The sequence below is a fragment of the Lissotriton helveticus genome, chromosome 12 (assembly GCF_964261635.1).
Source record: "Lissotriton helveticus chromosome 12, aLisHel1.1, whole genome shotgun sequence".
NCBI classification, from domain to species: Eukaryota; Metazoa; Chordata; class Amphibia; order Caudata; family Salamandridae; genus Lissotriton; species Lissotriton helveticus.
Genome location: NC_136073.1, coordinates 892,232,319 through 892,249,641, shown reverse-complemented (window position 1 = coordinate 892,249,641; position 17,323 = coordinate 892,232,319). Strand labels below are relative to the sequence as shown.

The window sequence follows — 17,323 nt, the reverse complement described above, 5'->3', positions numbered from 1 at the left end:
TGGAGAGGGCAAGCCGCCTCTCTCCTTTCTAGGGAGCCCTGACCCCGAGCCAACGATATCCACGGGCCCCAAAACACCACCACTCCACCCTGACACTAAAGCACGGCTACAGGACTGGTTGGAGACGCGCCCTAGAGCAGATCGGCCCAGAAGCCCAATCAGAGCCATAATAAATATCGGTGTCCCGCGACCTAGTGGTCCTGGTTCTGCTAAGGAGCCAAGATCGGACAAGAGGCCTCTCAGTGCTAAATGGGCTCCTAGCCACAAGCACAAACATGGCGCCCAGGTACTGAAATCGCAGTCTTTCTGATGCCAGGCCTCCCCGACGCAGTCCGCGTTGAAAGTCATCATGGCCTTGAAGCCGTCCACATCAAAACAATCCGCGTCAAAAGAACTGTCTCCGAAGAGGCATTTGAAAAGCCCCTACGAAGACATTTTGGCGCGAAGTCCAAGGCAACCCCAAGACAGTGCACCCGAGGAAGGGGAAGGGCCCTGTCTTGGAGAGACTAGAACAGATCCTGGTTTTGTGGTAGACCACAATTGACCCACAAGCTGCAAACTCACTGTTTCAAAATGAGGAAACCAGAGACATCTCTAAGACATCCACCACCAAAGAGGCCTAAGGTCCACAAAGGCACTAGCTCACCCCTAACACCACACAGCTCAACTGCACACTCTCTTCCAGTGCAGTCCCCCACACATTCAGCCACTTGGAGTGTAGAACCATATTCTCCAGAGGATGATTTTGAGGGGCATTCTGACTACCCACAGAGCCCTAAAAATCTATGAGAAGATGATAATGTCGACCCATAGGATGACCCAGATCCTGAGCCAATCCCTATTGAAGCAGCCCCACCAGACAACGCGACCAGTTAATAATACACTGTCATACAGAGAGCTGCAGCATACCACTAGGTATGTACACGTCACACCTGGGGAGGACTTCTTGGTGGAGGCTTTGAGCCCAAAAAGGTCTGTTCAGTATCTACCAATGATGGGCACTGACCCCAAGGGTAGAGAGAAAGTATAAAGCCGCTCCTTCAGACCCGCTGTGCAACAGGGGCACCCTTCACCAGATGCCCTAGTAATGGCTACTGCACTGAAACACGCGCCAGCATCTCCTGGCAAGTAGAGTAAGAGGAGTAAAGCTGCGGGATGAGGGTGGCTGTTGTGTGGAGTTGATGATAGCTCTTTTTAGGCTTTGCTGGAGCCAAGAAGGGGAGAGCAGTAACCAAGTTCAGAATCTAATGTTGGCAGGCCTTTGCAAAGATATGCTACACCTTACCAAAAAAGATTCAGCGGCTTGAATTTCTGCACTCTCACGTTTGCTATGAAGGCCTCGATTGCACTCACCACGAGTGTCGAGGAGACTGGCACGTGGTTCTCTTTGGATTCTTTCATGAAACAGTAATGTCACATAGCATAGGCACGGAGGGAGGATTCCTTGTCAGGGCTAGCTTGCATTACTGACTCGGTTATCTGGCACTACTTAATACCACCTCCCGGTGAGTGTTACTTTGGAACTCGTTCATAAGAGATGGGGTCTGCTTTAGAACTATGCATCAGACGAGGGTCACAGTGCAATGTTAACCAAGATCCCACGTTATGCAGACATAAAGCATGCTGTGATTGTCATCAGCAATGCAGTCTTCGTTCCTTTTGGCATGCATCAGTGAGAGCCAGGCCACACTATTCATATGATGATGGGAGAGGGTGAAACTGCTGCAGAGTTGAAAGGGTGCCCCCTGGAGGCGCCGTAGAACTATTGCTGGTGGGAAGGTCTTCTGGATTTTATTTTACCCAATGGAAGTAACCTGATATAATAATAATCCTACCCTTTGATCAAACATCCCTTCATCTACCCTGTCAGCTCAATTCTGGTTGTTTATTACTTGTACACACTGGAAAACAGAGGTACTACTACCAAAAAGAACTATTTAGTAAGTCTCAGTCTAGCATTAATGCATAGCGTACATTTTGTATGCACAAAGGCCCTAGTGGTAAGTGGGCTGTACTGTTTCCAGTGTCTTGCAAAATTATCTTCTGCATCTGTCCACAGTCACTACCTTTTTCTGTGACATTTCGTCTTTGTTTTGCAGGTATCGCTGTCTCACGCACGATTGAGCCAACACAGAGCAGCTCAGCTTCAACAATCGAAGCTTCAAGGGGTGCAAGCTAAGAAAGGGAGCACGGATCTCTTGGCAGACATTGGTGGGGACCCCTTTGCTGCCCCTCCATCTTCACAAATGTTTGCAGGGTTTCCAGCATTTGGCGGTAAGCAGCTATGTCGCATGAGAAACTCTCCTCCACTGACCTCCTCCACCATGAATGTTTGTTCTCACCACAGTTCCATAGAGGCAGCCCATTATTCCTATTTTTGTTGTACTTTCTACCTACTTGCAGTTCGTGCTGGAAACCATTGTAAAATCCATGGGCGATCCAGGAAAGGTATAGATTTAAAAAATGTAGACATAATTCTAAATTCAGCAAGGTTTCATATGTTTTGAACCCTTAACTTTCTCCCAAAGAAACTGTTCCTATAAATAATGTTGAGAACTAGTGGGAAAAAACAGCCATCTGTAACTTTTGTTATGAAGGCCGATTTGCAAAAGCAATATACCATTATTTTCAATAGACCCCTTTCGTGTGGGAATATATATGGTTTTATATTTACCTAGAACCTGAGGTACCCAAAGCCAACAACTCCGTTGCACCATGCAATGTTTTTTCATTGTGTACTGAATATAGACCAGTTCACGTGGTTAAATATGTAGAATGAAAAATGGCTATCAAGGAATCCTACGTAGTTCTGAAATGGGCAGAAGATATGGGGTTTAGGCACAGTGGTAATTTCTCCATCTGTGAATCTTTGGGTACCCGTACTAGCATGCCTTACATTTGGAAGGCATAAATGCTGTGAAATCCAATTGGTAAGAACAAATGTTCTACTTTTCTATGTTCTCACATTTCTTCCGATAGAAATGGAACCTCTCTTGTGTGGGCAGGCTGAGTGCTCGGGGAGGAAACGGGCCAAAACGTAACATGGACACATCACATTATTCCACTGCAAAATTACTTTTTTTTGCAATGCAGGTAGCTGTGGATGTTGGGCCCTAGTTCAGCTGTCACCTAGGGAAACCCATCAAACCTGTACATTTTTGAAATCTAGAAGACACCTAGAGCAATCCAGGGTGGCTTGACTTGTGTGGGTCCCACCATCTTTTCTTTTTACCAAGAATCCCTTGCAAACCTCAAAATTTGACTAAAAGCACATATCTTCCTCACATTTCTGTGATGGAAACTTCTAGAATCTGTGGGGAGCTACATATTTCCTACCACCCACATTACCCCAAGTCTCCTGATACAAATGCTGCCCCACTGTGACAGAAAAGAGCCCCAAACACAACATAGGCACATCACATTTTTGCTCCAAAAACTGTCCCCTTTTTTTTTTTTTTGATTGTGGGTTTTTGGCCCTAGCTGAGGCATCACCTAGGGAAACCTACCAAACCTGCATGATCTGATGGACTTCTAGCTGCAGATTCCTTACCTTTGAATTTCCCAGGCATCAGGCTGGATCCGGAATCTTTTGCTGAGCAATACCCCTTCCGCGCCACGTCTGGTGGCTTCATTCGGCTCCGCGTGATATCGTCGTTCGCGTCAGTTATGACGCCACAGTGCATATATTGGCACCACCCAGCTGCGCTGACGTCAGTTCTTTTTTTTCCGCGCACGTTAAGTGCTGATCCGGGAAGAACTACCCCTCTGATGCTTTTTTGCCAGGCTTTTTCACAACTTTTGTCGAATTCTGTTTTTTTTCCCCGATGTTGTGTACGAGGGATATCTTCAAGGAAGACGGGTTTCAAGCTGTGTGGTGCCTGTTCCCACATGATGTCGGTCACCGATCCCCATCGCGTCAGACTCCGAGTCTCGAGCACTACTCGAAGTCGTGCTCTGACTACCGGGCCATGGCTCCTCGCTAAGTCATTTTACTCGGAGCCCGTGAGAGATTAGCAATGGGTGTAGCTGTGTTATTTGGGGCTGTGCTGTGGTGCCAAGGTTAGTCCTAAGAATGTGCCCAATGAAGTTTCATTTGGTATCGGATGGTATTTTTGTTTTTGAAGGCTTTGCATGCCACACAGCCTGATTCCTCGTGGTTTCAAAGACGACAAAGGTTGCACACACTATGCTGGTTGGACTACAGGAACTTGGTGTTACACTTTGGACAAACTGGAAAGGTATATTCTCCATACTGCTTCCCTGACATAGTTCGTCCTTACAAGTCCACGTGACGTAAACCAGTTTTGGTGTGTTCGACCTCAAAGCATTAATGTCCTTTGTCTTCTGAGGATGGATGTGGGGGTCCTATTTGTCCAATTATGAAAAGAAGCAGTGAGATGTCTTTAAATCCTGGAACTAGATCTGAATCCTAAATAGAAGTCTAGATTTCAGAGGACAGACATCCAGGGTGGAGTCTTTATCCTGTTACTGAAGGGAGTCTCAGGACCAAAGACTACTTAGAAGACAACTTGTAAACATGCACACAACACTAGATTGCAGGAGTAAAGCAGAGCATTTGTACCTACAGCAGCACATGCTACAAACACTGAGTTTAGGACTAATGGGTATGTCTACAACTTTAAAAATAAGGGCCACCCATACTATCGTGATTGCAGGGCATTTTGAAAAATGTTTATTTCTTGCACACTTGTTTACATTTGGAAGCCAAATATGAACAAAAATTCAATTAATTCTAAATGTTCTATTAATCAGTGTTCCTGCACTTCTGATAAAAGCATACCCGACTTGTGTGTGCAGGCCCACCCCAAAACAGAACTTGAAGATATACATTTTTCACCTTGAAAATTGACCCATTTTTGCAATGTAAGTAGTAGCTGTGGTAGTTGGGCCATGCTGCCACCCAAGGAAATCTGCTGAATCTAGACATTACTGAAATGTGATACTCAGGAAATTCCAGGGTGGTGTGACTTGCATGGATCTCAATACGATTTCTTACCCAGACTGCCCTTCAAACTTCTAAAATGTCTAAAATCACACATTTCTGTGAGACATGTTTAGGGATGAGCAGGGAGCCACAAAATTCCTACCACCCATGATTTCCACACTTCTCCCGATTTAATAAAATACATTAAAAAAAGTATACCACTTGTGTGGCTGGGCTCATCATCTGCGACAGGAAGGGATACAAACTAACAATATCAAGCCAATGTGATCTTCAAATGGTCCCTGCTTTGTTCTGTTATTGTCTCAGCTAAACAGACCTGGACTCAACTGGGTAGTTTGTTTTCAGAAATGTCTGGGCTTAGTATTCCCTGTGTTGTGCCCTGTCGTGCTCTACTCTTAGTTGCAACTGACTGCTTTTGTTTGGGGGCTCCCATAGAGAGAGCACATTTATAAATAACAGAAACTTCTATTTGAGAGAAGTGTGGGAATGATAAATGGAATAAAGTTTTAAAAGGTCTCCAAGAACTTCATATTTCTTTTGTATAAAGTGAAGCAAGTGGGAAAAAACAAGTTTGGCTGTGATGGGCTTTGGAGAGAATAATAATGACTCTCCTTCCTTTTTCCTTGCAGAGTGCAAACTCTGCGCTGGTAATATGGTTGACTCCTTTTCGCGGTTTCAAAAATGAGGGTGGTAAAGTGCCAATCCTGCAGCCATGCAATGTTCCACAATAGATAAAGTAGAGGCTGCTACTTCTACAGCAGTAAAACTACCAATTACAGCCAACTGAAAGTCAAGGAAGGACATCAGTTTTCCAGTGGTATGATAAACAAGATATGTATTGTATGATGCCAACAGGATCAGGCGGTTAGTCAACGTCTTGACCATATGCAAGTTTTAATATTTGCATTATAGGATTGAAATACGTGATCACTTTATTTTTGTATCCACCCTACCCATGTGCTTGTTCTGATCCAGTACACAGGGCTTGTGGACTTCTCCGGTCACGGTGTGGTGTAAGAAGTGTACTCGTCATGAACCGTCGTAAGCACACATCCTTTCTGCCTAATATAATGTTGTTTGTGCATAGTATTCAGTGAAAGCTTGCTTTTTTTTGTTGCGTCAAGCGAATGTTAATGGTTAGAGATCTTGCCACTTAAAACATTGCTGCTAGGACGTGTTAACTGTGATAAATACTTGTTTTGATCCGTGTTAGAGAGAGTTGTCAGAAAAAGGTTTGCTTTAAAGTGAAACCAGGCAGATCCTCTAAAGGGTCAAGAAGTTGATAATTTTTCCAGGACAGCTAGTATTGACCAGATCTGATTTGTATTACACTTCAGTGCAGAAATAATCCAGAGTTTGAAACTCTCCCAGGCCTGAGACCCTGGAAGTCCTCCTGAGACCATGTTTTGTGCTGACATGTTATGGTGGGCTTTCATGCTAATTTCCTATTTCCAGTGGGTAATATTTAAGACTTAGATCCCAGATTCGTGGTGTGGTGCCATTATAAAGCCCATTTATAAAAAGAGATTGCATGGATACAGGCTCTTATAGATGTGCTTCTTTATTGATGCCCACGCGACGATCTATGCTAGAACCCTCTTTAAGCATTTACAAAGTTGGTGACAGACAATGGTATTATCCAGAGGAAGCAAAGGAGGTTCCTGGAAATGTACTGCAGTATAGATTACTGTGCAGCTCTTTGGTCGCTGTCCAAGAGTCGATTCAATCAAATGGCAAGCTATGCCACTGTTTCGTTGATTTGCGGGTTGCCTTCTACCTCATTAGACTGGAACCTGCTATAGATAATCCTTACGGTTCCAATTTATGATTCAATGGTTGTACGCTCATAAACGGGTAGATGGTGGACTTCAAATGGAACGGCATCCTGTACAGTAAGATCCTGTAGACCCTGATCTGAGGCAGGAGTGTACTTTAGCCCCTTTCTAATTAGTCTCTTTCCCTCTCATCTTCCCACATTTGCGTCAAAGAAAAATACTTTTGTGACCAAAATAGTCAATGTCTACATACCAAGTCTCTTCATAAGGGTTGGGGATGAACTGCTGGAAAGTTCCTTCCAGATCCACTGTGACTCTGTTTTCATCTTGATTGTTAACTGGCAGGTCCCCAAAGCTCTCCACCTTCTTAATACCACAAGCACTTCAGGGACTGGCATATTTATATGGCTTCCATCCTGCATGTTTGGCCCAACTCCTTTCCAAAAGGATGGACTCTGGTTTCTTTTCAGTGTTTATGAATGTTAATGAATAAGACTTGATAGAAGGAAATGTTTCTTGCCCACAGCACCGGGTTTGGAGCCTGTGCTACTGTAATTCATTCATAAACAACCTCCTCCCTCACCGGTGGAGCTGAAGGATGTCATCTTCAGCCATCGGCCATCCTGCGTCACTGTCATTGTAAAGGCCTGCTGGGATGATGGCTGTCCAAGCGCAGTCTGAAAGCGACAGTTCTGTTTCTTGTTTCTTTCCTGATAGGCAGCCCACCTAGAGTCGTTCCCTTTTCTTCTTCTTAAAGGTAGAGAGAAAGGTTATTTGATTGCTGAGCTACCGTTTCTAGTTTCGAACCCATTTCTAGTTCTAAATGTTCCAGGGTCCTGTGCATGGACAGCGATATTACATGTTCATTTATTGAAGATACCATAGATAAAGAATTGATTTTTCAGATAATTAACTTTTCGATCAGGAGTTTTAATTGAAGTCCATTGGAACATATCTTGTAGTCCTGTTCTGGAAAATCAAGATACTATTTCTCTGTAACAAAAGCATTTTTGGAAGAAAAGTATATGATATTGTGGAAGAAAATTATCATTTTGGTTTAAGTTTTTATTAGTCCAAAATAATAAGCTCTGCTCAGACCTCAAAATCACAACAGATTGGCATGCACCATAAGTTCACCAAGCCTCTAGCTGCTTTGAAACACAAGTAATTTAATTAGTATGACAATATCACCTAGAATGTCACACAAAGAGATGCAGAGTTTACCAGAGGGTCTGAAAGAGAGTGGAATTCAGGAGAAACATTTGCAATAGAAAAACACAATTGAAACTGTCCCAAAGTAACCACTTTTCTTAACCCCTCGCTCTGTAGTTTACACCACCCTGCTATAAAGGAGGCCTAAAAGAATAGCCCCCATCCCTCAACGCGGCTCAACCAATGTCAACAGGCGACCAACATAGAAAGTCGCCCATCTCCTAAGGAAGGGTCCCGAAGCCTCCACCTGTGAGAACACTTCTCTTACTCTGCCCTGTCCCTTTCAGTCTCAATTTGGGAAACCAACTGAAGCCTCAGCAACTTTCATGTTCAGCTGTTTAATATTCACCAGCTCTCATTCCCTAGTTGAACACATGTGCAAAACTGAAAGAAGGCCTCTTTCTTACAGAATGCCTTTTACTTGCTTGGAGCAGCCTGAAGCACACTTTTGCAGACGTTGGACACCCCTTCTAATATGATCTGGGGTTTCAGTTCAGTGGTGTAAATGAAATATGAAATACCAGTATTTGTAAAGCGCACAGCTACCTCCTGAGTGGTGCCCCGGCACTGGGGGCCACGGGAAGATTAAGCGAGCTATCGCCCAGAGTCACGTGGTGCTGGGCTAACCTGCAGCTGGCACCGGGGTCTGAACCGTGAACCCCGTAGTCCAGAGTCAGGCACCCTGGCCGCTGCGCCACACCTCTTCCACAAATGTAACTTAATAGTTACCTCAGTTCTGCATCACTTGTGTGCATTGAAGTCATACAGCCACTCGTTTTATTTTTCTGACCCTCCAAAGTTTCCAAGCGATTCTGCTTTCACGACTCGAAATCTTCACTCAGGGCATTAATGGTGCTAAGTAACCCATGCTTCCCTTGAAAAGGTCATCTTCCTTGGTTTTTATCCTCTTCAATGGGTGCTGGATCATGGTTTAAATAATGAACTGTTCTTTTTCTTTTGCTCTGGCTGCTCTTGTTAAGAGTACTTGGTAGTGCAGGGTCAAGGCTGTCTCTAGCCCACTCCTCAACACCAGAGCTGGGTTGTGGGGCGAGGTTGTTGCCACTGCTAGATACTGGTGCTGGACTGCTTCCATTCTCCTTTGATGCCAACGCTCTCCTGGGCCGATCCCTACAGAGCACAGTTTCATTTCCAAGGCCTCCGGGGCGACCGGCTGTTCGGAGTCGCACCGGTGGGTGAGGGTGCCTGCAATCAACAGGAACTCCTGAGAGATTAAAGCTATCTTAGAGGTTGGCGGTTTCCCCCTCCCACATATATATATATATTGTTTATGAGACTGGTGATAATCTTGTACTAGGAAAGCAAAGCAATGTTGCTGTACATCAGCATCGAATTAATACAGTGAACCAGTCAAACTCCATCCTGGTAGAGAAATTGTATTTTAATGCTTGTGAAAAGGTATCTGTTTTGTGGAAAGTGTTTGCGGCATGCACATGTTGACAATGTGAGACCCTTCATGTCCATTGCTGTGTGTACTTGACATAAGCTGACGAATTCTTGGTATTTACTGCTGCTTTTGTTGTTTCAGGCCAGATCCCTGCACAGGCAGGCTTTGCAAATTTTGATGCCTTCAGTTCTACTCCTGCTGCTACAACGTTTGGGAGTAACACATTGCCCAACCCATCCTCATTCCACGGCCAACACACCGCTGCAGGTAGACCTTTGTCATTTTACTTTGTATTACTTGTAGGGGAGTTGTTTAAGCTTGCTTTTTTCTTATGGAGTTCTCTAAAAATGTATTTAACAGTCAGGCACTATATGCAACTAACATATTTTCAGTCCAGAAGTAATATATGAACAAAGAAGTGTTGCGCTGACACACATGTATTTAGGCTGAGGCTAACTGAGCAGGTTGGAAATGCTGGTAGGGCTACTACAAAGTCATTCACATGTCAGGCTAGCGATATAATTGACTCTGAATATCCCTGCAAGGCTTTCAGAAGTTCCTACATATTGGAAAATACCCTTTTCTTTAACATGGGACCTACTATGTTAGCCATAATCATTGAATATTTTTGCGCATTTATGGGACTCGTAGCACTTAAAAACTATAACATTTGGTGACGTTCCTTCGGACTAAATCCCTCAAATGCATTTTTTCATTAAAGCAAATCAACCTTTAAAAATAAATCACAAGTGACGACTATTATCTTCCTCATTTATAGATCATTTGAGAAAATGAAAGGAACCAAGGGTAATATAGTCAGATAGGAGGCCATTTCTTTAAGATAACTATTATGAAAAGGTGTGTACACTATCCTTTAGGAAGCCAGTAGTTTCCATCTCCCAGCATGCACTGTACTGGCAGTGTGCCTTGCTGCCTCAGTTCTTTTTTCTGGCTTGATCTCAGAATACTTCAAGGGCTGTGTACACTGTTTTTCTGAGGTTTCGTATCAATAAACCTTTCGTCCTATAAAATGCCATCACTCTATGTGAAGTGCCCCTCCGTTGGGACAGAAAATGCTACCTCAGATCACCATTCGGTATGTTTGGTCTGCCTACCGGCTAAACATACTGTAAGGACTGCAAATTTTGACAAATGACAAAAAGAGCCTTAAAAGATCATTAGGGCACTCGCCTTTGAGTAAAGCTGGGAAACGACAGGGAGGAATAGGAAAGAAAGAAAAGGCTCTGAATGCAGGGCAAAGAGGATGAGTCTGTCCACTCCTGCGACACACACTCCCATGGAGGAAGATCTATGGAGAGAAAGTAGAGGAGATACCATCCCTCATACATATACGGGGGCACCGGTCGACATCAGAGCAGGGCTCAGCACCGACCTGTTTGCCGCTGCGGAGTTCAGGACCACTGACATTGACAGCAAGTAGTGACCTCCATTATCTCTGGCAGTGGCTAGGCCTCAGCCAACGTACTACCAATTGATGGTGAATCTTTTGATTGCAAGAATGCACCGTGTGTTGTTAATGCTGAGGTCCCCGTTGAGAAGATCAACACCAAGGAGACATTTTCAGCCTCTCTAGTGTCTCTATCTTCTGGAGATCGGTTTACATCACCTCCTGCAGAGCTGCTGTTGTCTCTCTCAATCCCACCGGAGGACCCTATATAGAAACCTCTTGAAACTTTGAACCTGCTGCCAAGACGTTTTCAATCACTAAGACCGGTCATTACACCAGCACCGGTTCTGCCATGAGCTCTGATGATAGTGTAATGGAAAACATTTATGTCTCCTGGGCCTACTGCTCCATCCCAATCTTTTTCAGTTCTCCACCAAATGCCAGAGACATAAGAGGAGGAAAACTCCGATGTGGGAGGCATATGAGCTGCAGATCATATATTGTGCATAGATCGCCATCTAGTGTGGGGTCCGGATGTTTGCACTTTGTTTTTCTTCGAAGCAGTCTTTCCAGTCACGAGGTAGGTGACGACTCCTTTCGGTGATAGTGCGCATGGGCATCTACTCCATTGTTTTTTTTTTTGTTGTTGTTTTTTTTACTTTTATTTTTTTATTGCAAGCAAATCAGATACATATTTCATTCTTGATAAAGGATACACAGACATAGTAAAAAGAGGAAAGAATAATACAGTACAGTTCTACAGGTGCTCATTCCAAGAAAGAGAAAAAAAAAAAGCATAAACTTTTTAATTAACATTAGAGTGATGCCTTCTAACTCCCCAATTCTCCCTGTATTCATTGGTGAACTGGAGCCCATATTTCCCCTCCCCACTAATTTTCTAGCACGTCCTATCACAGCATAAATTGCCTGTTCTAAATTATACTTTGCTAGGAGCCGGGCCCTCCAAGCATGAAATAGCGGCGGATCTGAGCTTATCCATTCATGAGTGGCACGGTAAACAGACATACAAATAAATATCAGCTTTTTCTTATCTTCAGCGATGTTATCAGAGGATGTACCTATCAAAACCAGCTCTGCTGTCAGGGTAATAGTACAGCCGAGCATTAAAGACAGGAAAGTCTGTATCTCAGTAAGTACTAATAAAAGCCGCGGACATAAAAAAAACATGTGAATTGCATCTGCTGCTTCCAGCGAGCATCTCTTATAAGCTGTACCTGAGGATGTTCCCCATTTAGAATTTTTTTCCGGAGTATGATATAAATCAAAGAGAGCCATATAGTGCTGAGTGCGGGATCTACCCGTTAATAAAATGCAGTTAGCCATCAGAATGGAATCTTCTATCAGCACATTTGTCAGCCCGAGCTTCGTTACCCATCGGTCTTGTACTAATGATAGGTCGTCTGGGTAAAATGAAATCAATAAATTATAGAAAAAGCCTATCTTTCTTTTAGTGTATAAAGATTCAATCAGAGATATTTTCTGAAGCCCTAAACGTTGTTCAGATGATAAAGCGTTAAGGTAACTATGTAATTGAAAATATTTGAAGTAGTCCAAAGTTGAAATATTAAACTTGGCCTGAAGAGTCTGAAAAGAGGCCATTTCATCATTATACCATAAATCACCAATACAGTTAATTCCTTGTTTGCTCCCTGGTCCCTAAAAATAGGAGGCAATATATGCTTAGATGACAGAGGGATATATCTCAGAATTTTTGGAATCCCCAGATGTTGCTTAATAGTCTTCCATGCCCGGTATGCTGCTGTTACAATCTTAAATGTAATATTCTTAAAGTAGCTTGGTTCTATATGTTTTAGAAAACGACCGCGAGCTTCTACCCCTAAAGAAAATTCATAAATGGAGGGAAAATGTGCTTCATGAATTGGGGCTTTGATACCAATAATTAAGGGATTAATGAACTGCAATATTGATGCGAGGTAGTAAAATAAGAAATGTGGTGTACTCCATCCTCTTCTATCCTTTGGGAGAGTCAACTTTTTAAAAGCTCTGCGGTGACGTTTGTATCCCCATAAAAATCTTCCGACCATTCTCTCCAGTTGTTTAAAAAATTCTACTGGAAAATCAAGAGGTATGGTTCGAAAAAGATACAGAAAACGCGGAAGTATTAACATTTTTAATACATTATTTCTGCCATATAATGACATATATAAATGGTTAATTCGTTCCAGAGTGGAATTTGCTTTCTTAAGGATGGGGAAAAAATTAAGTTTGGGAATATCAGAAATCGGGGTTGTATTCTTAATTCCTAAATATGTTGCGGTAGATACTATGTTAAGGTGTGTAGGTGGATTCTGACCAACGAATAAAATTTGTGTTTTTGAGGGATTTAGTTTATAACCCGAAAAGGCACCGAACTCCTCCGCTATCTCTTCAATCTTCGGGATTGCCCTTACAATGTCTGTAGTGGTCACCACCACATCATCAGTGTATGCCAACGCTCTATATGGGGTCCCTGCAACCTCCACCGGATTTATTTCCTCCGCTTGATTTAATTGATTAAGATAAATATCAATATATATATGGAGAATAGTAGTGGGGATGACGGACACCCATGCCGAGTACCCCGAAAGATGGAAAATGGTCTAGACTTACAGGACCCGAGTTTAACAGATGATGTTGGTGACAGATATAAGGCTTTCAGTGCTACTATCATTTTTGGTCCAAAACCTTTCAAAGCCAAAACATCCCAAGGATAGGGCCATGCCACCCTGTCGGACGCCTTCTCTGCATCCAACGGCGTGATTCCAATAGGTGTATTAGTAGCCTCCCCCCAGTCCATCATAGCAATTACTCTTCGGACATGGTCCGCAGTATCCCTATTAGGGATAAACCCATGTTGCCATCGCGAGACAATGGAGGATATCACTGTTGACATACGGGTAGCAAGTATTTTTGAGAAGACCTTACAATCAGCATTTATCAAGGATATTGGTCTAAAAGACGCCGGATTAAGAGGTGGCTTATCCTTTTTGAGAAATGCCATCAATCTACATTGATGGCATTTCTCGACTCCATTGTTAGATTAGATTGTTTTTTTCCTCCATCGGGTTCGGATGTGAATTGTTGCGCACCGGTTCTGCACCGTTCTTTGGGCCCCCTTCGACGGGCAATCCATTACCGCGACAGGTATTGTTTATCGATCGCGTTTCCCATTCTCCGTGTACCGTCTACACTCGAAATCCTTCAATCAGAAGATTCCTGGAAGTCCGTTGAGCCTACCCGCGCTGGGGTCGGTAGCAGTTGATGGACTCCATTCAATTTCTATCCAGGGTGTCACGCTAAGTTTCCGCACACCGACTTGAATGAAGTGCGCAACCTCTGCCTATCACCGGAACACGAGGAGAAGGACCACGACAAGTGTCGGTCGTTTCAATCGAAGAAGACGCTCCGTGACCTTCAGGTTCGATGTCACGAAATGTACCAGCAAAGTGGCTCCAAGCTGGATCTCCTTTGAGAAGAGTCCAAACACGAGGAATCACAGGTGCAGGAAGCCGAAATAGAGGAGGAACACATCTCTGTGTGTGAAGCCGACTCCGATGCCGAAGACCTCGCACAGGACAACGGATCATGAGTAAAGAGACTTCCTTCCCCTACCATCTCCTTCAAAAAAAGGCTCCGGTCCCTCCTCTGCCTTCGGGCCAAGGTCGGCACCGAGAAAAGTTTTTGAGCGCCCCACCTTCGAGCTCGGCGCTGAAACATAAACAGCCTTCCGGTTCGGGGTCTACTATTCCCCATGCCGGTGCGAAATATTCGGCGTCTAAATCCAAAGATCTTCTGGTTTCCGTGCCACCGGTCTATAAAGCTATATCTTTGGAGCCAAAAACATCTGAGCTGAAACTTTCGCACCAGAACGGGCGTCTAAAGAAAGTACTTCAACTAAAGAGCCTTGGACTGATATTTCACATTCGGATCCGAAACAGGAGACTGTGATTAATCCAGAAACTGGACAGATTCATGCCAAACTTCCTGAGAAGAGGAAAATGGGCTTACAAGAAGACTACCACATTCCTCTTAAAAGGAAAAATGTTGGTACTAACCGTACACCACCGTCTTCAACCATTGATCCAAAGTACTTATTACACCTATTCTCATCCACCACCATCACCTGACCCACAGGATACAGGAGATGGGGATATAGATGACTTACACCACAGGATACTGACCCAGGGGATAATTATAATGCTGACCCTCAACCAGATAATGATCCCGACCTATATCCATCTAGACCTTCTCCTCCAGATGATAACATTCGATATATTGAGCCTGTTAACAGAGCTGCACAATATCATGGAGTAGAGCTTCACAAAGAGAATTTAGAGGAGGATTTTTTGTTTGATACACTAAGTTCATCTCAAAGGGCTACACAAACATTACCAATGTTAAATGGTATGCTTAAGCATACTGATGACATCTTTAAAGACCCTGTAAGAGCTAGAATCATCACTCCTAGGGTAGAGTGGAACCAAGCTCACGGTCCGATGATTTTGTGTTGTTTTCTCTGTTATATTTTCAAACATATTTTTGGCATTGTTTATCTATGCCTGCATCTTTTGGCTTACTAATGCAACTTAACTAAAATGACATTTTGCATGGGGTGGATTAAGCCGTGATAATGTATAAATGCCACATTAACAATGCAATTACACCTTCATGAGCTTGCTGCCTATTTTCGTTACCTATCAGCCATTTACCCCCTTTATGCCTCATACCTTTGCACTTTATTTACTTATACGCAAAGCTGTACTACTACTGTAGTCCACCCTACACCACTCCACCCTACGCCCCTTTACTTTGCTACTCTTTTATGTCATTCCACTCTCCACCACTCTACTCCAAGCTACTCTACACCACTCTGCTCTGCCCCACTCCCCGCCACTCTTCCCCACACCTGCCCCACAGCCCCACTCCCCGCCAGCCTGCCCCACTGCCTGCTCCGCTCCACTGCACTCTACTCATTGCTGCTGTACAACATGGCTAAACGACATTGCCAAGACCTGTTGGCTTTACCAAAGGTCTTTTTCAATTTGGGGGCTAATTTGGAGGGGGTGGGGTTACGCAGAGGAGTTGAGTCTCTTATGATGTATGCATGGTTGATAAAATGCGAATAACTTCCATTTTATGATGTATTAAGCAGTTGCTCATCATCCCAATTGGTAGAAGGGTACCCACCAAACTAATAATGGGAAATATCCTTCTGACTAAGAGTAACAGAGTTATCATAGTGATAACTTGGCCTGTTGTTTTTTTTTTAAATAAAGATATGCTAAGCAAAATTATGTGTTACTGTGGTATTGTGCTGTGTTGGTTTCCACACTGATTTCGCTTTTCATTTTTTGTTTTTCATTGCAACTCCCATGTGACTTGCCAGGCAGCAGGACCATTGCTAACAGTTTCAGCTTTGGTAAGTTAGTGGGTGGGGTGGGATCTTTTACTTGTGAGCATTTAGTGGTGAATGAGGTTAACCTAAGCCCTATGCAGAGCAATATGAACAGCAGTGTTCCACTTACACATAAACAAATTGGTTTTGATAATCTATCTCCAGATTTTATTTTGGTATACTGCAAGATTTAATTTCTGAACTTTGAAATTGATATGTGATGCTAAGGTGTTCTCCTTCACTGAAACATATGTGCCAACATAAATCTGGGAAGTAAAATGTTAAAGTATTTAGCATTTGTGACATAATACTTCCAGGAGACATTTGCTTGAGAGTGTGGAGCATTGTGGAAAGGGAGCAGGGGTGAAAGTATGTGGGGAAAGTCAATGCTTAAGTGCTGTGGGGCAAGTGTTTTTAAGGGGAGGACTCTAGGACACTACGTCATTGTTTTTCTTGCCATTGTGTTCTGTCCGGTTTCCAGTGCTGTGCTATATTTTTCCCTCTACACATATTTTAACATTGGGGGATATGGTAATTAAAACCCTGCTGCTACATTGTGCACACTTGAAAGCACTGATCGAGACAAGCTCGCCCTGAGGAGCCTTAGGTCAAATCGAATGAGAATTACTTGTTTGAGTGGAGTTTACGAAAACCTCTTATTTTAAATTGTTCCCTACTTCCAATAGCAAATGTTTTTGCTTTGACCAACATTATTTCTGTAGCTTTTGTTTACCAAGGGCCCATATTGAAAGAGACTTGAGCAGCACCTTTCATTGCAAAAAATATTTTTTGCTCTAAAGTGAAAGAAGATGGGTGCTCTATGCAGCATCAAGACTACCGACTACATAAACTGTGCAGTAGGCAAAGCCATAGAAAGTCTGGAGTTCAATGACAATTTGGGGGATTGTCGATTACCCCGGAGTCCCAATGGGAGCAGAGCGCAAGAAGTCTTTCCAGAAGGCTCCAACTCTGGAGACCAGAGTTCTCTGGTGCCCAAGCTAAGTCTTCACAGAGGGTGTCACAGCAACTGCAGCCAAGGACTTCCTACCCCGTGGATTGGCCGTGAAAGGGGTCTTGACTCCTACTAAGTAGCAGCCCTGAAAAGAGCGCCATGCCTTGGTCAAGCAACCACCGCGAAAAC

General features: G+C 43.6%; 1 protein-coding gene across 1 annotated transcript in view; it reads left to right on the top strand.

The window, feature by feature from the left end:
- The window catches only part of AGFG2 (ArfGAP with FG repeats 2), a 564,405-nt gene that overhangs the window by 326,869 nt on the left and 220,213 nt on the right, over nt 1-17,323 (top strand). The window contains exons 5-7 of the mRNA XM_078670884.1: nt 2,100-2,274; nt 9,500-9,625; nt 16,174-16,206. Coding sequence (XP_078527010.1) covers nt 2,100-2,274; nt 9,500-9,625; nt 16,174-16,206 — 334 coding nt within the window. The remainder of the gene's footprint in view (nt 1-2,099; nt 2,275-9,499; nt 9,626-16,173; nt 16,207-17,323) is intronic.